General features: G+C 41.1%; 1 protein-coding gene across 6 annotated transcripts in view; it reads right to left on the reverse strand.

Moving 5' to 3' along the window:
• Positions 1-20,858, reverse strand: part of sema5ba (sema domain, seven thrombospondin repeats (type 1 and type 1-like), transmembrane domain (TM) and short cytoplasmic domain, (semaphorin) 5Ba) — a 166,707-nt gene that overhangs the window by 99,637 nt on the left and 46,212 nt on the right. For 4 of the 6 annotated variants that reach the window (XM_044215757.1, XM_044215755.1, XM_044215753.1 and 1 more), the window contains one exon: positions 2,541-2,768. In XM_044215757.1, the coding sequence (XP_044071692.1) occupies positions 2,541-2,721 (181 nt within the window). In that variant the 5' untranslated portion in view covers positions 2,722-2,768. Of the gene's footprint in view, positions 1-2,540; positions 2,769-8,642; positions 8,756-20,858 lie in introns of all 6 variants that reach the window. The other 2 variants (XM_044215756.1, XM_044215754.1) reach the window with 1 other exon arrangement.

Consider the following 20,858-nt stretch of genomic DNA (forward strand, 5'->3'; position numbering starts at 1 on the left):
TTCTTGGCCCACTGTACAGATGAATGGGATAGATAGTGAGCACCATTATTCTACACAATCATTGCTATCTTGTCCCCTCTTGCTTTATGTTGTTCTTTTATAGCTCCATGCTGACCTGCCTGAATGCCAAACTGTGAGGTTTTATTGCAGCTGGCACAGGCATATGTTTATGAAAACAGTTTATTTTGTTGCTGTGAAAAGTGGCATGTATGTTACATAGAAAACACATGTATGGGTACGCATGTTTGGGTACATAGTGTCCCATCCAATGATTCTAAAGTCTCTGGGGCATGTATATACAGAGAACTGTCCCCCTTAAGATACATGATAGCAATAATTTGCTGCATTGAACCTCATTCACAACACATAATGCACCATTTCATTGCCTATGTTGAGGTGATGAGAGAGATTTTAAACCACAAAAGGACAATTCCCGCCTATTCTTCCAATATTATGTGTCATCCTGTAATGTTAAATGCATCCTGTGGCTTATTTTAAATGAACGCCATTTCCACGTCAGAGAACCTTGTGGCAACCCTCAGAAATCTTTTCTGCTTTGGGGTCTTTAGGTGTAAGTGTAGAGCTTGACCATCAAAAAAGTTGAACCCCTTCTGGCTTCATTACATTATTTTTCACGCAAGATGTTAAAGGAGAATTTCTTCCTCCCTGTATTTTACGAGTGTTGGTTCATTGGGTCTAGAAAGAAGCCCTAGCCCTGACACCAAAATCTGACATTTACTATAGATTTTTTTGGGACTGTTGAAAAGTTTCAGAATCAAAATCAACCTTTTTTCCTTGATGTCAGGTCATATGGGCACCTCAGCATTGAAGGATAATTCTGGTTTATTACAATTTGGTTCTTATTTTCATAGTTTCTGTTATGTTATGATAACATTGTACTCACCAAAGTAACTTCTGAGATCTGCAACATTGCAGCCAACAGCTTATCAAATTGATCTAAACCACTTTATTTGGAAGTAAACTTGAAAGTGACCCCACCTGAAATATCAGTAATAATCCCTCATTGTAAGAAAACTGTGCATGCACAACTACAGTAAGTATGGCAGGTCAACGTTGAAGCAGTATCCACAGCGGATGTGAGAAGAATCCTGCTGAGAGTGAATATGAGTAAAGCTGCTGGGCCTGATAACATCGCTGGCCATGTACTACAAACATGTGCCAGTCAGCTAGTTGATGTTATTACTAACATTTTTAACATATCACTGTCACATGAGATTGTTCCTACCTGCTTCAAGATAGCCACCATCGTCCCTGTACCTAAAAAGTCTGCAGTGTCTAGTCTAAACGTCTACCGCCCTGTGGCCTTCACTCCCATTCTGATGAAGTGCTTTGAGAAACTGGTTCTACAGCACATAAGGAACAACAGCCAGCCTGGACCCTCACCAGTTTGCTTTCAGACCCAACAGATCCACAGAGGTCACCATCTCCATTGCCCTCCACTCAGTCTTCACCCACCTTGAGAAGAACAACACCTACAAATTAACAATTTTGCAGAGTGGTGCACAGAGAACAACCTACTGCTCAACATTGAAAACCAAGGAGCTGATCATTGATTTTAGGAAAAAGGAGGCAAAGACACACATGGAGCAGGTGAAAACTTTTAGGTTTCTGGGAATCACATCTCACATCTCCACCCTGGTCAAGAAAGCTCAGAAATGGCTGTATTTCTTAAGGAAACTTAAGAAGGCAAAACTTCCTGTCGCAAGTTCTTAACTTTTACAGAGGGCCAATAGAAAGCATCCTAACTGGAAACATCACTAACCGGCATGAGATGTTCACGGCCCAGGACCGGAGGCCTCGGCAGCAGGTGATTAAAACTGCTCAGAAGATCATTGGTACCAACCTACTGAGCATCAGTGTTGTCGGTGAGGTGAGACGCCTGTGCAGAGCCCAAAGGATAATGACAGTACCCACCCCAGCCACAGCCTGTTCACCCTGCTGCCGTCTGCAAACAGTTACAGACGTATCTGCTGCCGTACCACCAGACTGTCTGATTGTGCTTCTTATCCCATCTGACTTCTTTTCGGTGATGTCACTATGATCTCAGAGGGGGGGAGTCCTACACTAAATAAGACCCAATTTGTAAAAAACAAAATGAAACAAAAAAAAATAGAATTATCCTTTAACCCTTATGGTGTCAGTCAGTTTGCGATGGGATGAAAGTAAACATCATTACTTGGAGCAGTGGGTCCCTGTATCTAAATAATTAAATCCAAAGTCCGACTAAAACTGAAACTGATACAAAAACAAAGAACAGCAGCTTCTTTCAGTCTAAATAAGTTGGTATCAGCAGCTGAACAGTGTTCTCTCTCTCTCTTACTACAGCCTGTCCTCTCACTTTGCTTGCAGTCCAAATGCTCTTTGAAAAAAAAAAAAATGGCAAGCTGTATGTAAACGCACATTTGACAGTAACCATAACCTGCATTCTCCCAGTAACCATTTTTGTAAACATGTAAACATAGTAAGTATAGCATTATCAGACGTTTATATAAAACAAGTGGTTATAGATGATGTCTGACCTTGGATGGAAACCTTTGGATGCTCTTTCTTCGTGCACTCTGTTTGGGTCAGCGGGTCAAACGACAACGGGGTTGGGGTCGCCGGGACAGCAGAGTTCTGCGTGAAGACAGTTGGAAAGAGGAGGAGCAGGAAGAGGCCAGCCATAGACGAGGCGGTGGAGTCCTGCGAGGACGCTGTCATGGTGATGACCTCTCCTCTAACTGCCAAGGTGGGCCTCTGGGATACAGCTGAAGAAGAGAAAAGACAACTTCAGCACCTCAATGCAACATTTTTGCACTTGGCTTCAAAGAAAAGAAGCTCTCTCTGAGTCACTTTAAAATCATTTCTTCTCTCCAACTTTCAATTCCTGAGGGCTTCTGGCTCTGAATCCAGCATAGAGGAACAGAAAAATAAAAATAAAATGGAAAAGAAGTAATGCAAAGGTATAAAATTTTGGTAAAAAGAACATAACCGTGGGATGAAAGCAAGGATATTAGGTAACTAGAGGGTGGCTGGAAAGACGAGATATAAAGCTGAGTAAACTAAAATACGGGAAAAAAGGAGAGAGAGAGATAGAGGGTGTGAAGGACACCGAGTGGAAAATCTCTTACGCTTCAGCAATGAGCCATCTCAAAGAAATACCTAACCTCTGACCTCGAGATAATTATTTAAAATGTGCAATTAAACTTTGAGAGTTAATTTAATGGCTGATTAAAATTTGAAAATTGACTGCAGTAGTGGACTGTTCAATGAGGCAGAAATGAACTCAAAATGAAATGTGTGCCTCTTGGAGATGTGCTGGAAAAATGTTTGCACAACAATTTGCTTTGATTCCTGTACACACAAAAGATATTTTCACTGCACATGTGTGATGCATCTCAACACATGAATAATATCCAGTCATTCTCTGACGTCAATATTCAAGCATTATTTAAGCAGATCCAGCCAGCAGACAGAAATAGACACATGATTCCTGAACAATACACACATACAGACACTCTCAGGCTTCCTGAGTAAATGCAATCTCCTCTAGTCATAACATATGAGTCTACAGTGCTGAGCTGAAACCAGCAGTTCATCATCTCCCGCCCTGCGCTCCTTACGATGTTAGCTTAGCGAGGTGTAATATCATTTAAGTAGATTAAAAACTGAGAGCATCAACTTTCTGCAGCACTTTGGCTGGGTTACATCTCTCTGTAGTGTTTTCCTCGCTAATGCTTCAATCAATAAGAAATTATTTGCTTGGTTGAGTTGCAAATCAACCATATTGCCCTGCAATCAATTATCCATCTCACTACAGCTGGTAACTAATTAGGCAAATGCACAGAGTGCCCATATTTGTCATTACAAAACAGTGGAGTCAACAGGCCCCCAGCTACTGCTAACAAACATGCTGTTGATGAAACAGGTGGAAGTATTCAATGTACTCTGCACTAGACTTCACACAGCCACACTGGATGTGTCTCAAGTTTTCAGGCTCACATTCAGGCTGAAAGTAGCACTGCAGTTTAAAAATGCAAAGGTCTGAATTGGAGTGTTGCTACCGGTTTCAGGTGTCTGGCTCACTCTCAATCATACATAGGCGTCCCGTTGTGTCCTTGAATATTTTAAGACCGCTTGTGTTTGACCCTTACTAAAAAGCCTGGTACTGATAGTTCTAATCTCGCCAAATGTAGGACCATTTCAAATTTGTAGATAAGGCATTTTTAAGGTATCATCAGGCACTAATACAGATACATTTGAAAATGTTTCTGTGTCAAAAAAGTTTTGATCATGCAAATACTTCTTTAGATTTTTTTTTACTTTGCCATCCAGACTGAAATGTCATAATGATGATGATGATGAAAAAAAGCTTAAATCTCTTCTACAGGGCACACGCAGGCAACTTGAGCCAGCAGCTTTATGGCACTCCTGCAGGCAGATGTCTGAAGAGTTGTTTGTTGTTTACAGAACAAGCATGAATGTTGGAGTGTGCCATCAAGTCGAGACTCTCAAAAATGGATGATGCCATTGGGACGTCTGCATGGTTACCCCCTTATGCCTCTGACTCTACCCCTTCCTAGTGTTTATGTGTGTCCTGTCCTTGTTTTCTAGACCCACTGGTTCTAAATCCTATGTTATATTTTTCCATCTTTACCTGCTTTACCAATATTTGATTAGCTTAATTAGCTAAATTACACAGCTGATTGAGCTAATTAGATATGGGTAGATCAGGAAGAGATGGAAACTCTGCAGTGTTTAAGTAGTACCACGATTAACAACCACAAGACAGTTCTAGATCCAATGGTATAGTACCTGTCCACTAGGTTCCCTCTTTGCGACAGTAACTTAGTGTTTGATCCATCCCAGTTAGCTTTACCTGGGAGTTGATGGCTGATCTCTCCTATTTTCAGATTGTAATCCAGCCCAAAAACCAAGTAAACTGCCTTTTAACTGCCATTTGCTAATTGTCTACATTTGGGTTCGGTTACCTGTTACCAAAACCTTGGCAAGATTATGTTACAGTGTGATCTCTGAGATCACATGACTCAAAAGTCAAGCTCAGTTTTCTCTGTCTACACTACACTCAGTATGGTTTCCATCAGCTACACAGAACTGAAACTACACTTGAATGCAGATGACAGTAAGTGATCCGTGTCAGTGCTGCTTGACGTGAGTCCAGCATTTGACACTGTAGGGCAATCACAAATGAGGTATTTTGTCATTTAGTTTGGATGTCTTGGTCATTTTTATTCAAGCGAACTGATGTGAATGAGATTGAATCTACCCAATTTATGTTAAAGTCTGACCATCTTACAATTTCTACAAATAAATTCTAAGAATTTGCATATGCATATTTTTAATGATATTCAACCTTCATTTAGGCTGTATGACTCATATCTGACTTATGTCTTCATTTTGAGTGACTTGCCAAAAAGCTCTTCAGTCATTTTTTCCTATTTAAATAGCACTGATACCTGCTTCAACCAAACCGTAGTAAAGGTTTCAGTCATAGTCATCTGGACACTGTTTTTAGAACGAAGACGTTTCGGCTCCCATCCGAAAGTCATTCTCAATTGTGAAAAAATGGGACGGGAACTAGAAATTTAAGCTACTCTGTGTTACATAAGCCCTGCCCTCAGGAAGGAATCTGCCTAAGTATCTGTTAATAGCTAGTTTCACCTGAAACTGACCTAATAGTTTCCAAGATGGCCCAGTAATCAGTAATCAAGCCTATTGTTTTCTGGCTGCATCTACGTCATCACTGTTAAGTACCTGATTAGCGTGACCAAGGTGATAATACACTCTGATAGACTTTGGGCAGATTGAATCTCAGATCACCATTTCTGTTCAAAGAGGGGTTCTCTTTTTTCACAAAAATGGCTTCCTTGACACCCCGTTCAAACCAACTCTTCTCTCTACTTAGAATCTTCACCTTGCTGTCTGAGAAGAGTTGGTTTGAACGGGTGTCAAGGAAGCCATTTTTGTGAAAAAAGAGAACCCCTCTTTGAACAGAAATGGTGGTCTGAGATTCAGGTGAAACTAGCTATTAACAGATACTTAGGCAGATTCCTTCCTGAGGGCAGGGCTTATGTAACACAGAGTAGCTTAAATTTCTAGTTCCCGTCGCATTTTTTCACAATTGAGAATGACTTCCGGATGGGAGCCGAATCGTCTTGATTCTAAAAACAGTGTCCAGATGACTACGACTGAAACCTTTTCTACGATAGAACACTCCTGGACGAATGAGGGACTACACCGTCCTGCTTCAACCAAAGTGATGCAGAGCAGTTTCTGCTGTTCAAAATGTGGCAGCAATGCTTTTAATCAAAACTAGTAAAAAGTACAAAAAGTAGGACCATGTGTTCCCAATTTTAACATCTCCTGATTGGCTGTCTGTTTGTTTCATAATTAATTTGTGAGACTTTGCACAGACTAACGCCTGGTTATCTTTCTAAACTCTTAGTTTCCTTATTCATCACATTCTGTTTTTTGGCTAAATCAGTGTATACATTCTTGAAAAATGAAGGGATTATTGCCACAAAGCAGTACAGCCAGAGATATTAAGAGAGAGCTACCTCTGTATAACTGATATATAAAATCATTCCTTCAGCAGACTCACTATAGAAATTTTTATCTTTCTGACATTTTCGCTTTTATTAGATGCCTGACAGTAGAGAGTGACATGAAACATGGGGAGAGAGACAGTTCAGGATGACATACGATTAAGGTTCCTGAGTGAAATCAAACCGAGAACATTATGCTTACAGGGTATGAGTTCTCCCCACTAGGACACCCCCATTTCTTTATTTCTATCATCTGCAGGAGTGGAGTTAGCAGGTGCTTAATTCACATTAAATCACTGAGTCCTGAAAGTCAAAGACTGACTCTACAAATCCTCTCATTAGTCTAAAAGCTGGACTGAGAGCAGGGAGGGCAGGAGATCATGACAGATGACCAGAACTCTGCTGTAAGTTAGACTTTGGTGGATGAGTTATCTTGGCATGGACAAACAGAGAGGGAAGTGTACTGTCAGCAGCAGGATGAGGTTAGTGCGTGGATGTCAAAAATGTCTGTAGAAAGTCATGTCATACACTCAAGCAAACCCAGATGCGCACACACACACACACACACACACACACACACGCAGTCTCAGGTCTGAAAACTGGCAAAATCCAGCCATGGACAGCTGGTCACACTCCATATTGGGTCACAGCGAGTGGGCAGAATTGACACATGCTGTGTGCCAGCATCCACTCTTGAGTGTGTGTGTGTGTGTGTGTGTGTGTGTGTACTTGTATGCAAGTATGTGTGTGTGTTTATACCAGGCATGGCTCTTCAAGGCCACTCCAAAGAGGCCTGATAGAGTCCATCCAATTTCCCATCCTGCTGTGTTCTGGATTAGCAACATCTTTGTCAGCAAGGAACCAGGACAATCCATACCATTGGGTGAGCTGTCTCCATAAACAGTGACAGACACATGCACACATACACACAGTGGATGCTTTTAAAAAGACTCACTGAGCCACTGTTTGCCTGTCAGTCAGTCATTCAGACATCCTGTCGGGCACAGGATTAAAGTTGCACTATATGCTGAGGAATTACAGGGTACTTGTGTGGATTAGATTAACAGATGTCCAGGCACATCTCTCAATATCTTTGTAATTGTTGAGGAGAGAGATTTACTGCCTTAAAACGAAAGTCAGCAATTCTGGAGAAAGATTGTTGATATTTGAACTCAACAGCCAAAAAAAAATACCCCCATCCCTCCCTTCAGTGCTCTTTCAGAAACTCTGCCCCCCAAATTAATGGACACGCATTGCCAAGGTAACAACACTAACAACTGCGCTAGCTCACCAAAAGAGAAATATGGCGGAATCCAGAGCATCTGCTGGCGAGGGTAAGTTAACCTGGATAAGGGAAAGCAAGCTCCTCACCATCGAATTTATTCCTTATTACAAGGTTTTCAGATTCTTGCAGATCTTTTTAGTGTTGTATTCTAAATTGAGCTGAAATAAAAGACAATGTAGTTTCAAACACCTTAATCTTGGATTTCTGAGCTCTCATTGCCTATATGAAATCTTTTTTCATTAGTTTTAAAGTCCAACTGAAATTAAATTGCATTTTTTTTGTCTGCTACAGCATACACATCAGCTCTGTAAATGTCCTGTGTTTTCCTTTGAGAACAAATTAAAAAAACAAAAACAGAAGGGAGAAATGTAGCATAGCCTATTTTATAAATTCTTTGGTTTCATGATGGCGGCCCCATCTTTGCATTCATTTGTCAGAATACCATTAGTTCTCCAGCTACGTGAATGGAGAACTTGTTTCCATACAGCCAATCAAATTGCTTCATTTTAAACCATATTAGCATAAAGCAGCAACGTCACCGTTCTATCAGGAACACAGCAGCCTGCTACACAAGAGCCACTTTGAACAACAGTCCACATTAGTTTTCCTGCTAAAGTCTCCTTCTTATCCAACTTACAAACATGAACACAAGTCTTGTCCTGCACCTTAGCTTGTTGAAGAGCCACCATACAAACATTCACCAGGGAAAGGTGCACTGCTAATGTCAGTTAGCAGGCTAGATAGCTAATTAGTCAGTTGCAAGTAGCACATTTAACAGAATGGAGACATACCTGCAAATGTCACTTTGGTCCGTTTAGATGCTGCTGTGGTCCTTACTCGTCAATACCACTGCTAAAAACACACTGTCTGCCCATCGCCTGTTCTGAGCTCAGCCTGCCAGCAGCTGTAAATCAAACACAAACACACCCCTCCAGCTGCTGAGACGAAAAGGAGCATTTCTGATATTTCTCCAAAGACCCTTTTCCCCCTTCTAGTAGTATAGATCTATTAAAAATACCTTTAAAACCATGTTGACAGTATTTTTGACTGCAAAAAGGGATAAATAAAGGGTGATTGAAAATAAAATTCTCATTCTCAGTAAAGTTTAGTCAATTAATTTGAAGAATGACATGCTTCTCAAGAGTTTGAGAAAATGATGCAACCTGTTGCAGCTTTTTAAAACAAATTCTTAAGCCACTGTCAGTCAGCTAAAACAAGGCTTTTATTCAGTTGACAAATTAGGGGTACATGATATTTACTAGCTTTTCTAAAGTTGGATGTACAATATGAGTCTGCAATGTAACTAGTAGCTAAAGCTGTCAGATACATTTTGTGTGACAAAAAGTAGGATCATTTCCTCTGACATGTTGTGGAGTAAAAGTATAAAGTCTGGAAATAAAGTCAAAATGTAAATACTCAATAACATAAAGTAGAACTACCTAAAAACTGTAATGAAGTACAATATTTGAGAAGATGTAGTCTCATACCTCTGGCTGTGTACGCTTTTACAGACAGTAGACACACAATTTGACCTAAATGTTTAAAAGCTAGAGGCTGTGCATTTCCTGTTAAGGTGTACTGCATTAATATCTCAACGGGATGTTTCAGCATGGTGCAGCTTATTGTAAACAACCCAAAGCAGCACAACAACAGTTTTTCTCCCAGTGGCTTATAATAAAAAAAGACTACAGTGCATTGGTGCTAAGATAATTTTGGAAGGCCCAACCTAGATAAACAAGGTAAGCTCTCCTTTTAAAGAAAATCATTTCCACTCTTTATCCAGATTGCAGCCAGTACATCTCAACCTTTCCCGAGCACAGGCTCTCATAAGTCCCTGTCAATGCCAGCGTGTATCTATAGCAACAGAGCGGAAAGTTGGTAGTCAAGCAGCGGGAACCAGGTTGAATGTATTTCGGCACAGACCACAACAGTCCCCCGGGGGGAGCTGGATGGCAGTCTGCCCGCTGATGCAACACGGTATGAGGAAGTGAAGTGCGTAAGACGATGGAACGCTTGAAGTAGGCAAACTTGAGCAATATGTGTTAAAATTAGATGATAATAGTATATGCATGTACTATACATGACATGTATTTGGCCTAGCTAGAGTGAGTCAACCAACTCACCTGTCATTTCTAAGGTGGCAAAGAATACTGCATTGCTATAAGGAGTCATGAATGTAGGTAAATCTAAATGAGGTTTTCAGGGCAGTAGAGAGTAGATGCCGTGCCGATGAAGAAACAGGCCTAAGGATTTAAAAAATAGCCATAAAGAAATCTCTTCTCCCACTTCCCTCGTTCATTTAGCTAAAACTGTGGTGTCAGAAGATGGTTCTGCCTGGCAGCCTGGCAGCCTGACAGCCTTGGCTCCAAATGTTACTGTTCGCCTGCAGCTAAAGACTCAGGGAAAGAGGCCAGACAGGGGGTCATAACTACTGCTTTTGCGTCCCTGTGGTTGTCAGAGCACATCAAATTCCTCCGGGCAGCAGGGCCTCTCGGCAGGTGTGTCAATCCTCCTTGTACCAGTCGTAAAGTCTCCTATCTCATTTTTAACGCCCTCCTCCTTTTTTCACTCCTTATTTGCTCTGCCCCCTCATTTCTTTCTTCCATCACTCTAGAGACAGTTATGGAACAAGAGTTTCTAGAGTCCACTGCACCTTTGCTGGCTATTTGCTTCTTCATTTCAACCTAGCCTGCAAGGGGAGTACCTCTAATTACAACTCAATGCAATCTCCCTGAGCCCAATCTCATCAGAATCTATTACGACACTGATTAAATTGCTTCTGGCCCATTGGGAAGCAGTTGTCACCTGTCTTATGCGCCATTTTGGAGCAGGACAAGGAAGGAAGTCTGTGGGATCAGTGGGCGAAAAAAAAAAATCAATGTTTGTTGCTTTTAGAAAAATCTGTCATCACAGATAGCAGATAAGAAATATAATTGGTAATTTCTGCAGCGAAGCTCCCAGAGGAGGAATCTTTTCCCTTTTTCTTTGATTCGTTAGAAGTGATTGGACATCATTGTTAAGCATCTTTTAGCAGGATTTTAAGTTAAGCCCCTCCAGAGCTTTAAGTGCATGAAAAATGTGTTCTTCCTACAGAGCCTTCTGCGATTCTCCCAATGCTCATCATTAGCGTGTATGGCACAGGGATACCAATACCTCCTCATCCAAAAGCTCACACAGGAATTCTCTCGCACACACAAAAATGAATTACAACAGAAGGAAATAACACCTGTTTCCTCAAGGAACTAAACACAAGATCGATGCCTCCAATTCAGAGTGTAAATCAAACAAAAACAAAATGCAGCAGAGCTCATTTCACACTTGTCGTTTTATCTCACTGTCGTTTCTGCTCAGTTGAAGTTCATGAAAAAAACATGTCCAGTACAGCATGTGTGTTTGCATGTGTCTCTGTTTAATCAAACTAACAAATCAAACCAACTTTACAACATCGTGATAAATGCCGACAACCACTCAACAGATGCATATTGCCACCATATTCCCATACTATTCATCCTCTCCCACTCTTGCCCTCAGGGGGTTTGGTCCAGCCAAAGCTACATTGACCATGTCTAATTAAACTCAATAGCTCAACCCCACCAATCTCTTTAAAGCCTGCACTGCAATGGGGGGTGGGCAGGGGCAACTGGGGCCCCATGAGAGTCTCAAGGGAATGGGGCTGAACATGTAGACAACACACTTGGGGGAAGGACGCAGGAATGTGCGATGAAGATGGTTACAGGGTGAGATATAAGATCTTTTTTCTTTCTCTTCTTGGAAAGAAAGGGTGACGGAGGGGTCATGCAAGCATCTCTTGTTATTGAGTCGCTTCACTCATGCTTGATAACGCAGGCACAACCGGAGAAAGGATCTTCTATAGGAATGAGGGAGGGTTGACCTCAGACTGGAGAAAAGAGTGTGTGTATATGCATTTGTGTGTGCGTGTGTGTGTGTGTGTTTGGAGACAACATTGAGTGACAGGGCTGATGAGGTGGTGAGACTGGCAGGCGCTGTCTGGATTATGTCCGATATCAAATCAGCGGCTGTGCTGGACTCAAGGCATTATGGTGCCTGAGGGAAGGTGGCATGTGATATACTCATATAGCTGCTGGACTGTCAACTGAGATGTGATGTGAGAGGAGACAGCAAAAGACAGGGACGGAGAGAAAAAGACACTGGATGTGTGCGCACATTTTGCTCATTTTGCTCCCTGAGCATGTGTGTATCTGTGTGCAATCTCTGGGATTGTGGGAGGGATAAACAGGCTTTGTATAATACCTGACTGTCTGTATGCCTTTCCAGTGCATTATTTTCTTTCTGTCTGGGGGAATTTTTGTCTTTGTCTTTTTTCTTTTCTTTTAATTATTTAATACATTATGTGCAGCTATCTGCAGATGAATCACATAATACAAGTCAAAATGTGAACTGTTATTGTCTTTCATTCAAAAACAACACAGGTTTGAGCTTGACTGTTCATTCTTGACGTTGTAAACAGCAGCTGAAAGAAAACAATCTCCATTCAAGATCTACTTCCTTGCTTGTCCCATAGTTTGCTCTTTTGTCATGGAACTGTAGATGTTACGGCTGTGTCCAAAATCACTCCCTCACTCACTTCTCCCTGTTTTCGCACTTATTATTCATCATCATTCTGCGTAGTGTAATTTTGTAATTGTAATTTTCACCTCTATAAAATGCTACTTGTTGCATTGTGGAATTGTTAGCAGAGAGTAGTGTACATGCCGTGGACAATACTTTGTTCATTACAAAGCACTATATAGTGGATACATTTAACACTCGGATTTTGGACACACAAATTATGGCGGAAAGTAGATAAAGTGCACTTTATAATGAATAAGCCGTGATTTCGGACACAGTTAATGTTACAGCTACGGATCCATGACAACTGAGAAAACTTTATCTGCTGAAGACTGTAAGACGAGGTTGAAAGCTCCTGAACGAAGGAGTAAATAGACCTTGAGTTGAGATTGTTTTGTCTACAAAGCCAGGTAGGGATCAGGGGTAGAATTTCTTTTTATCATTTGTGCACACAAATTAATAATTTGTATCCTCAAATTAATAATCTCTGTGTACTAATTAGTAATTTGTTCCATCAAATGAATAACTTGTGCCCTTGACTTACTATATCATGTCCTCAAATTACATAATTCATTCTCTCAAATTAGGCTAATAGCATTAAGTTACTCAAGCAGTTGTAATTGAAATCACAGGTTTCTGTGGCTGATCGGTCAGAGAGGAGCAGCAAGAGTGTCAGCAGAAGACAGCAGTGTCAAATCACTCGAACATGTGATTCATTACTATTGAGATCAGCTTGACAATGATTTTACTGGTAAGAAAAAGATAAGTAATATTTCACAATCTCTGCAGCTTTTCTTTAGTTCTACACTAGCACAAATGAGGATATGCTGAATTGTGAAAATCTGAAAATGTAACAGCTCTAGTGACAACACAGTTATATTCAAAACTGTGAATAGTTGCAGCAACTTGACAAATTTCAACAGATTGCACAAAGAAGCATTGGTCTATTCACACAAAACTGTAAAGTCCAACAAGCAGCACCAGCTCTAATAAACCACTGTTTATTTCCAGAAAAATGCAGCAATGTCCAGTCTCTAAAAGCTCCTGATTACAGCTGTTACTCTGTTTTTCATTTGTAAGAAAATGATGGATTGTAAAGTGGACAAGTTTTTGTATAACTTCATTTGAACCACACTGAAAAGATGGCCAAACAAATGTTGGCCTCTTGTAAAAGTGTACCCAAATTATATGCTACATGTAGTAACAGTAACAATCAGGAGAAGAGTATGATTTGACCAGGAGTGATTGGGGAAGTTTGACTGAAGAATAATGGGCCAAAGAGATGGCTATTAATGTCTCAGTAAATGTCAAATCAGACTGCAGTATTATTAAATGGTTTGATTGGCAGACTCTGCTGAGGGTGGGGATGCTTCAGTATCTCATTATCTTTCTTGTCTTACACACACACACACACACACACACACACACATCTACGCTGTCACATGGACAATTACATGTGTGATCCAGATACACCTGGAAATCCTTAGCCACAAACACACACACAAACACAAACAGATTCAAACGCCAGCCTCCCACTTCAAACACACACACCTGTAACAGTCAGCCATTTTATACCTTTCCACATCCCTAGTCTATAATAACACACTCTGTCTGGCCCTCAGAAACTCTATTATGATTTCACTTGGCACTGTCAACCAAAGTCTCACACCTCCATTCACACACACAGAAACCATAATGCGATATTATCGACTGCATTTCTCTCTGTGTCTACCTGATACTGTTTCATTGTAAGAACCGGGAGCCCTAGGGCCAGTATTGATTTGAACTCACCCAGCTAGTTCAGAGAACTCGGGGAGTAACAGACTGTTCAATTTTGGCCACCAGTTTCACATTACAGAGTTACTATACAGGCTGAGTTCAGATGCATTATAGAGAACGGGTTGCAGTAGGCCTCACAGGCAAACCAATCCCAAAGTAGTTTCAAAACACCATGTAAATGCCAAAGATGAAGCATCAAATACTGTTGTACAGCACTGCTCTAAATGAGGAATTTAGAAAAGCCATTTGCTTCTTAAAAAGTGAGTCTGATTCAGGTTACTTTATTTGTACCCGTAGGTAAATTTGGTTTGCAGTAGAAACCGTTGATAATGTCTTAAGATATTCATTGGAAGCAAACGACAGCCTGTACATTTTAATGCATTTTTCATCTTATTATCATGTCAACCTGATTCTAGTTCCACATTTTCTATCTGCTCTCTGCCCTTGCCATATGCTAACTCTCCTGTCATTTCAGATCCTGCCACTCCCCCCTGCCCTGCAGTAATGCCTGTGTTCCTGCCATTTCCCATCACCTGACCTCCCCCGCCCACCTGCATACCTGTTCCAACTTCCCCATTAGCCTTGCAGTATATATATACACTGGCCCATTCCCATTCATTCTGCCAGATCGTCTTATGTGCTTTCAACTCAGCGGTCCAGCCACCATCTCTGCCTACAGTAGCAGCTATACAATGATTATCTTAATTATTGATTATCTGTTTTATTATTTACCCAATTAATCAAATGTTTTCTTTTCAAGTTATGTTTAGTGGGCAGAGTTTTCAGTATAAATCCAGATGTTATATATTTCCAATTTGTCAGTTAAATCCAACACAACCTATTAATGCATTCAGTTCATTTAGTATTCAGAACATAGTGATATAATGTCTTGTACATTTCCAGTTTTCAGAGTTGTGGCCTTTTCCTTGTCGTTTAGCAGAGCAATGTGTCAGAGGCGCGAGGTCAGAGGGACAGTGCCCAGATGATGGGCTATTAGGGAACAAAAAGGCAGAGACATGAGTAACCACTCAAACAAAAGGTCTGTCCAACACATTTTTGGCTTGACAGCCACAAAAGAGGGGCGCCTGATGCTCTGAGTGGAGGATTTTAATTGGAGAGCCAAAGGCCACAAAGAAAAGGCCAGTTTGGGGAGCCAGTGTGAGCTTTTATCCAGGCTTCTGTGCTTGTGTCCTTTGCTAAAAAATAAGAAATGATTAGGTGTTTATAGTGTAGACTGCAACTGCAAGCAATATTTTAACTTTCAATGTAGCTATCAGTTGACTCACAGAGAATTAAACAACAATTTTAATCACTCATTTATCATTTTGAGTAAATTATCAGATATAAATGACAAACATTTGTAGGTTCCAGCCTCCTCAATGTGAGGATTTGCAACTTTTATATGTTTATTACACATTAACTGAATCCCTTTGGGGTTTTTTAAACTGTTCCTCAGACCAAATAAGCTACAGATGCCACCTCAGGGAGCTTGCAGTCCTTATAGTATGACACTTTATAGAGTAAACAATTAATTGATGAATAAAATAATCATTAGTTGCAGCCCAACAAACCACAGAGACCAATTTTATATTTGTTGCAAGGTCCACCAATTCAGATTTTTGTCATTTATTGTTGATGATAAAATAAATGCAATAAACAAATCCTGTAGTAATTCTTACAGACTAAAATTTTACACTATTGCACAGTGTAACTCGTGTAATTAATAGGGATGCATGTTATATCTGTTGCCAATTATTACGCCCAATAATGTAATTATTGAATGTAAATAGCTGCAGAGTGCTCTGTGACTGTGAATGAAGACTGCAAGTATAATCATGTCACTGGCAGACAGATGACTTCAAATTAATTGCATTGCTGCCTGTTAGCACTTAGAGAAAATAACAAAGAACAATGTTAGTAAAAATGCAGTCAGTCTAAAATGCTTGCCTTTAAGTATAATGTTATCTGTTATGTTGGTATAAACCACAGCAAACAGATATTATCTGTTATTGTTATTGGCCTGGAAATTCCACATCAGTGCATCTCTAGCAATTACACTAAAGCTAATTTTCCCTGAGACACCCTCGATCTCATTCAAGGACCTTGGTGGTCTCTGGGCCTACTTCAGGACCTACCATGCTTTCAGATCTCTCAGTGTGTGGTGTTTGGGCTGCTAAATGCCTTAAACATGTCTATGTGATGAGTTACAGACACAGCAGGGCAATGGCAGCAGGGCTGATAACAGCTGATAACATAAGATAGTGGCATAAGACTATCTTTTAACTTAAAACATCAAGGAGTTGGAATGTCACCATCCAAACCATCCGAGGAATCCTAAACCAGCTCACACATCAACACAACAATATGTTTATGTGAGGGCTGAGAACTCAGCAAAAACATGGGACTGATTCATTTGTAGCTGCTAGGACCTCTCAGTGAGGCTGCCCTGTCAATGCTCAGATGACCTACAGAGTGCAGGAGTACTGCCTGAACATTATTTGCAACTCACACCGGATTAGCCTTCTATTCTGCATGATGTTCCCTTCTGCTAGGAGAGCAAAGCAGGCATTATGATGCAGCAATTCAGACAGCTCGCACTTATTAGCTGCTATCTCAAGGACAACACGACACGTTCTGTTCTAATTAACTGGAGCGGACACCAAACACAACACGCACAGAAGGCCGAGCCAGACAGTGTAATTGATGAGCAAATTTATTACATCCGACTTCAAAGAGAGGCTGGATCAAAACATATCACTTGATATGATGAGCAAAGCTTCAGAGATACATGGTGTGTGGCTGCAGTGTGTACAGTATGCAACATAAACACAAATACAGAACAACATAAAACCGTTCTGCAGCTGCTGATGTGTGTTTGTATTAATATTAAACCAGGCATCTCCCGTTGTAGTCCAGCTGGGGACCCTTTTCTATGATCAATCCCACACATTTCTGGTCGCTCACTACTTCCAACTCTAACAAATGTCAAATAGGGCTGCAACTGATAAATATTGTCATTATCAATTGATTTATTGTTTGTTTTGTCAGACCAACATTTTAATACCCAAATGTATCCCATTTGCAATTTTATAAAACAGAGACAAGCAGCAAATACTCACATTTGAGAGGAAGGAACAAGAGAATGTTTGGCATTTTTGCTTCATAAATTATTTAAATGATTAATCGACTAGTCGTTTCAGCACTACAATGAAGCAAAATCGTGAAAAGATTGAAAAAAGGTCAAGAAGCAATCCTTTCCTGTGTTATCATCACAGGTGATTGGTATTCGCCTGTGCTAACATGGCAATTAAGTACTGTGTTTGTGAGTGTGAAGCAGGCAGTACCCCTTGCCAATTAGAGAGAGGAAGGGTGTGGAGTGTTATTAGCAGTAGTGATCCACAGCCATGATCCCATCAGCAGCAGCCATGCTCAGGGACAGACAGGGGGGCAATGAAAAGAGCCCTCAGCCTGCTGCAGAGCCTGGTGTCTAGGCAGACCTGGCTGGATTCAATCCCACAGACTGCCCCGATCGCTCACCCTGGATGGTGGGCAGGAGTGCATTAAGGGACACCCATATCAGCACCCACAGTAAAACACCTACAATGCTGACACGGAGACACACACACACACACACACACACACACACACACACACACACTGACACATATAACGTAAGGGTATAATCACTCATTCTACCAGTACCCCTGAGGAACCACAGCAACTTTGTTCACAGCCTGCCCACTGCTCAGGAAATCTATAATGTCACCTCATGTTAGTTGTGAAAACATCACAATCTTTGAAATACTGCCATCAAATAAAACTGCATGCATACCAGCAGCAATGCTGGAAGTACATATTTATCATGTTTCTAGTTTCTTGTCTAAAATCTCTCTCTCCTGGGCTACAGGACAGAAAAACGTTTTTTCCGTAACTCAAACCAAGGTGACACTTGGATGTACTGGGTAGAGATTTGGAGTTACAGTACTGCAAGACCGATTTTGTTCCTTTGACAGAGGTTAATAAGCAGGTATTCTGACCTAAATCAGCCCTGCGTCAAAAAACAAACAACCAAACTACACAGCAGTTTGTAATACTCTCCAACAGGATTTTGCAACTCTGGAAAGTTTTCACGGTGGCAATTGTTTTATCTTTTATTGTGATTATCACAAGGTAAACAGTAGAAATATGATGTTCATGTTACAAAGTAATCCACAAGGAATGTGTGTATGCATGTATTTGATTGGCAGAGGTTCAACTTTTCTGACGGACGACCCTCGTTTGTCTTGTGGCGTTACTTCCTGTCTTTGTTTGCTTTCCCTCCAGTTTAGAGCGTTGGCCCCACCTTGATTGTTTGCATCTGTCTCGTTGTCTCCCTTACCTCAGTGTATTTAGTCCGGGGTTTTTCCTTTGTTCATTGTTAGGTTGTTGCCCTTGTCATGTGCATTTTGGTTGTGCTTGTTCCCGAGTCACGCATCCTGGCTTTTGGTTACCTGTAAGTTTTGTTAGACTGATTTTGTTTCCTTGGACCTTGCCTGTACTGTGGACTTTTGTAATTTTGCCTGCTCCCTGTTGGATTTGTTTGCTCGTTGGATTTGTTCCCTGTTTTTGACCACTGCCTGCCTTAGGCCTGTGGTCGTTCCCTGCCGTTGGTCGCGGCCTCCATGTTCTCTCTCTTGTCTGCAAAGCTCCCTCCCTGTTCTGGCTGCCCCACTACACAAGCCAGTTGCCTTTCCTGTTCTGCCTGCCACGCTACTCAAGCCAAGCCAGAACCTACATTCCCTGGAGCCTCGCCGCTCGCAGCTCAGATCCCGCAGTGATTGCTTGCAGTGTATATAATAAAAACTGTTGCTACCTCATCAAAGTACCACTTCCTTGTGTTCTGCATCTGGGTTCTTTAAATTGTGCACCATAACATTTTATTGTGTTTAAAGTACAGTGACTGTGTATATTTTTCTTCTGTATTTTCTGTTGATGGTCTGAGTTTCTGTGAGTGACGCTCTTTGTTCAGCCATGGCGACAATTGCTGTTTGACAATGGCCCAGTTCCTCAATTTATTCCAACCACTGTTGCTACTACTGGAAATATAAACCTATCACTCAAACTCTTACCAAACTTCAGGTGTTTAAAACAGCTACAGCTTGGTAAAAGCTTTCATTTATTTTATGAAACTGTCTTATTACTTTATTTTTGCATCTCTTCTCAGGTTGCTGGAAAGAGTACAGATCTCTCTTCCACAGCAGTATCGCTCATCTTCTCTCTGTTCTATTTCTGTGGCACCGAGCAGAAGGAAGAGCACTAATAAACCCTTCTGCTCCTCGTCACCTCCCTTCCGCTCTCCGCTGATAGCTCTGAATTGCAACTCTACAACACCACACTTCTCCTTGCCTACCAAAACACACACAAGCAGCCTTAATCACCAGGAAGCCAGGTAGGATTGGAGCTCATTGGAATTTAATGCACCATGAACTCTAAGTTTTATGGCCAGGCTTGGGGTTTTGTCCAGTTAGTTTCTAATGTTTTATTTCTGAGATCGAGACTGCTCGGCTAGAATTCACTGTGGATGAGATGGTGATAACTGAGCCCTTTTCGCAAGTGTGTCTCATTATTAATTCTATTATGGATAGACTCTTTGCATGGAGCTCCATTAGACAGAGTCAACCCGCTAGAGCACAGCAGACCTCAGGTTTAATTGACACCATGGCACACAAGGGAATGTGGAAGAAGGCATGATCTCAGTGCATGACTGATCAAGGCTAATGCCAGCCTTCTCTCACAGGACTCTGAATTTCAAGGAAGAATGAAGCAAATGTTTGAATTAGTATTCCAACAGGAAGAATACAAAATTAAAGGTGAAAAAGCAGAAAACCTTAGTAGCTACACTGCAAAGCAACAACTGCACTGATTTGACTGACACAAATTCTGTGTCCTTTTCTATGCATCAATCTCGAGCTTCAGCTGATCTACAGTAGCCCACGCTAATATTTTACTAGGAGTAAACCGTTCGTCTAAGAGCCACGTTTTCAAGGCCTCTCACAATAATGACACACTACTGAACTGTGTCAAATCAAATCACAGGCAGCCTGATGACAAGCTTGAGGCAAGTGTTTAAAGAGCTCTTTGTGTCTGTGCTGTGTCTATGTTTTGAGTGACACGGCTGGGACAGTGGCACTGAGCTTTGGGCTTCGGTCATCCAGACGCAAAACAGACCACTTGTCTAACTCTTACACACTGTTTCTGTGTAAGCGGTTTTCCTGTGGGAGAATATTGTGATAAAGTACGCCAAATGAAAAACAACTGGCAGATAAACTGTCATATTTGGGAATAGCTTTGGATTTGTTAATGTGAAAAAAGCAATTTATATGGACATTGTGCCTGATTACATCTGTGGAAGCAGTACTTGATGAAAATAACAGCTAGTTGGCAGCTAGCAGTTGAACAAAACAGTCGACACTGGAATAATCAAAGGCACCAATCATTCAAAATACAGGAGTAGAAGGTCAGTGGAGATTTATTCATCACAGTCATCAAGTCTATGAGGTGTGGCTCCTCTGTGGCTAAGACGTGTTGGGCTGCTTGTTTGTTATGTCAGTGATGTTGCTAGGTACGCCTCCTGCGTCTCTGACGCATTAAAATCCAAA

Source organism: Siniperca chuatsi, linkage group LG12 (genome assembly GCF_020085105.1).
Source record: "Siniperca chuatsi isolate FFG_IHB_CAS linkage group LG12, ASM2008510v1, whole genome shotgun sequence".
NCBI classification, from domain to species: Eukaryota; Metazoa; Chordata; class Actinopteri; order Centrarchiformes; family Sinipercidae; genus Siniperca; species Siniperca chuatsi.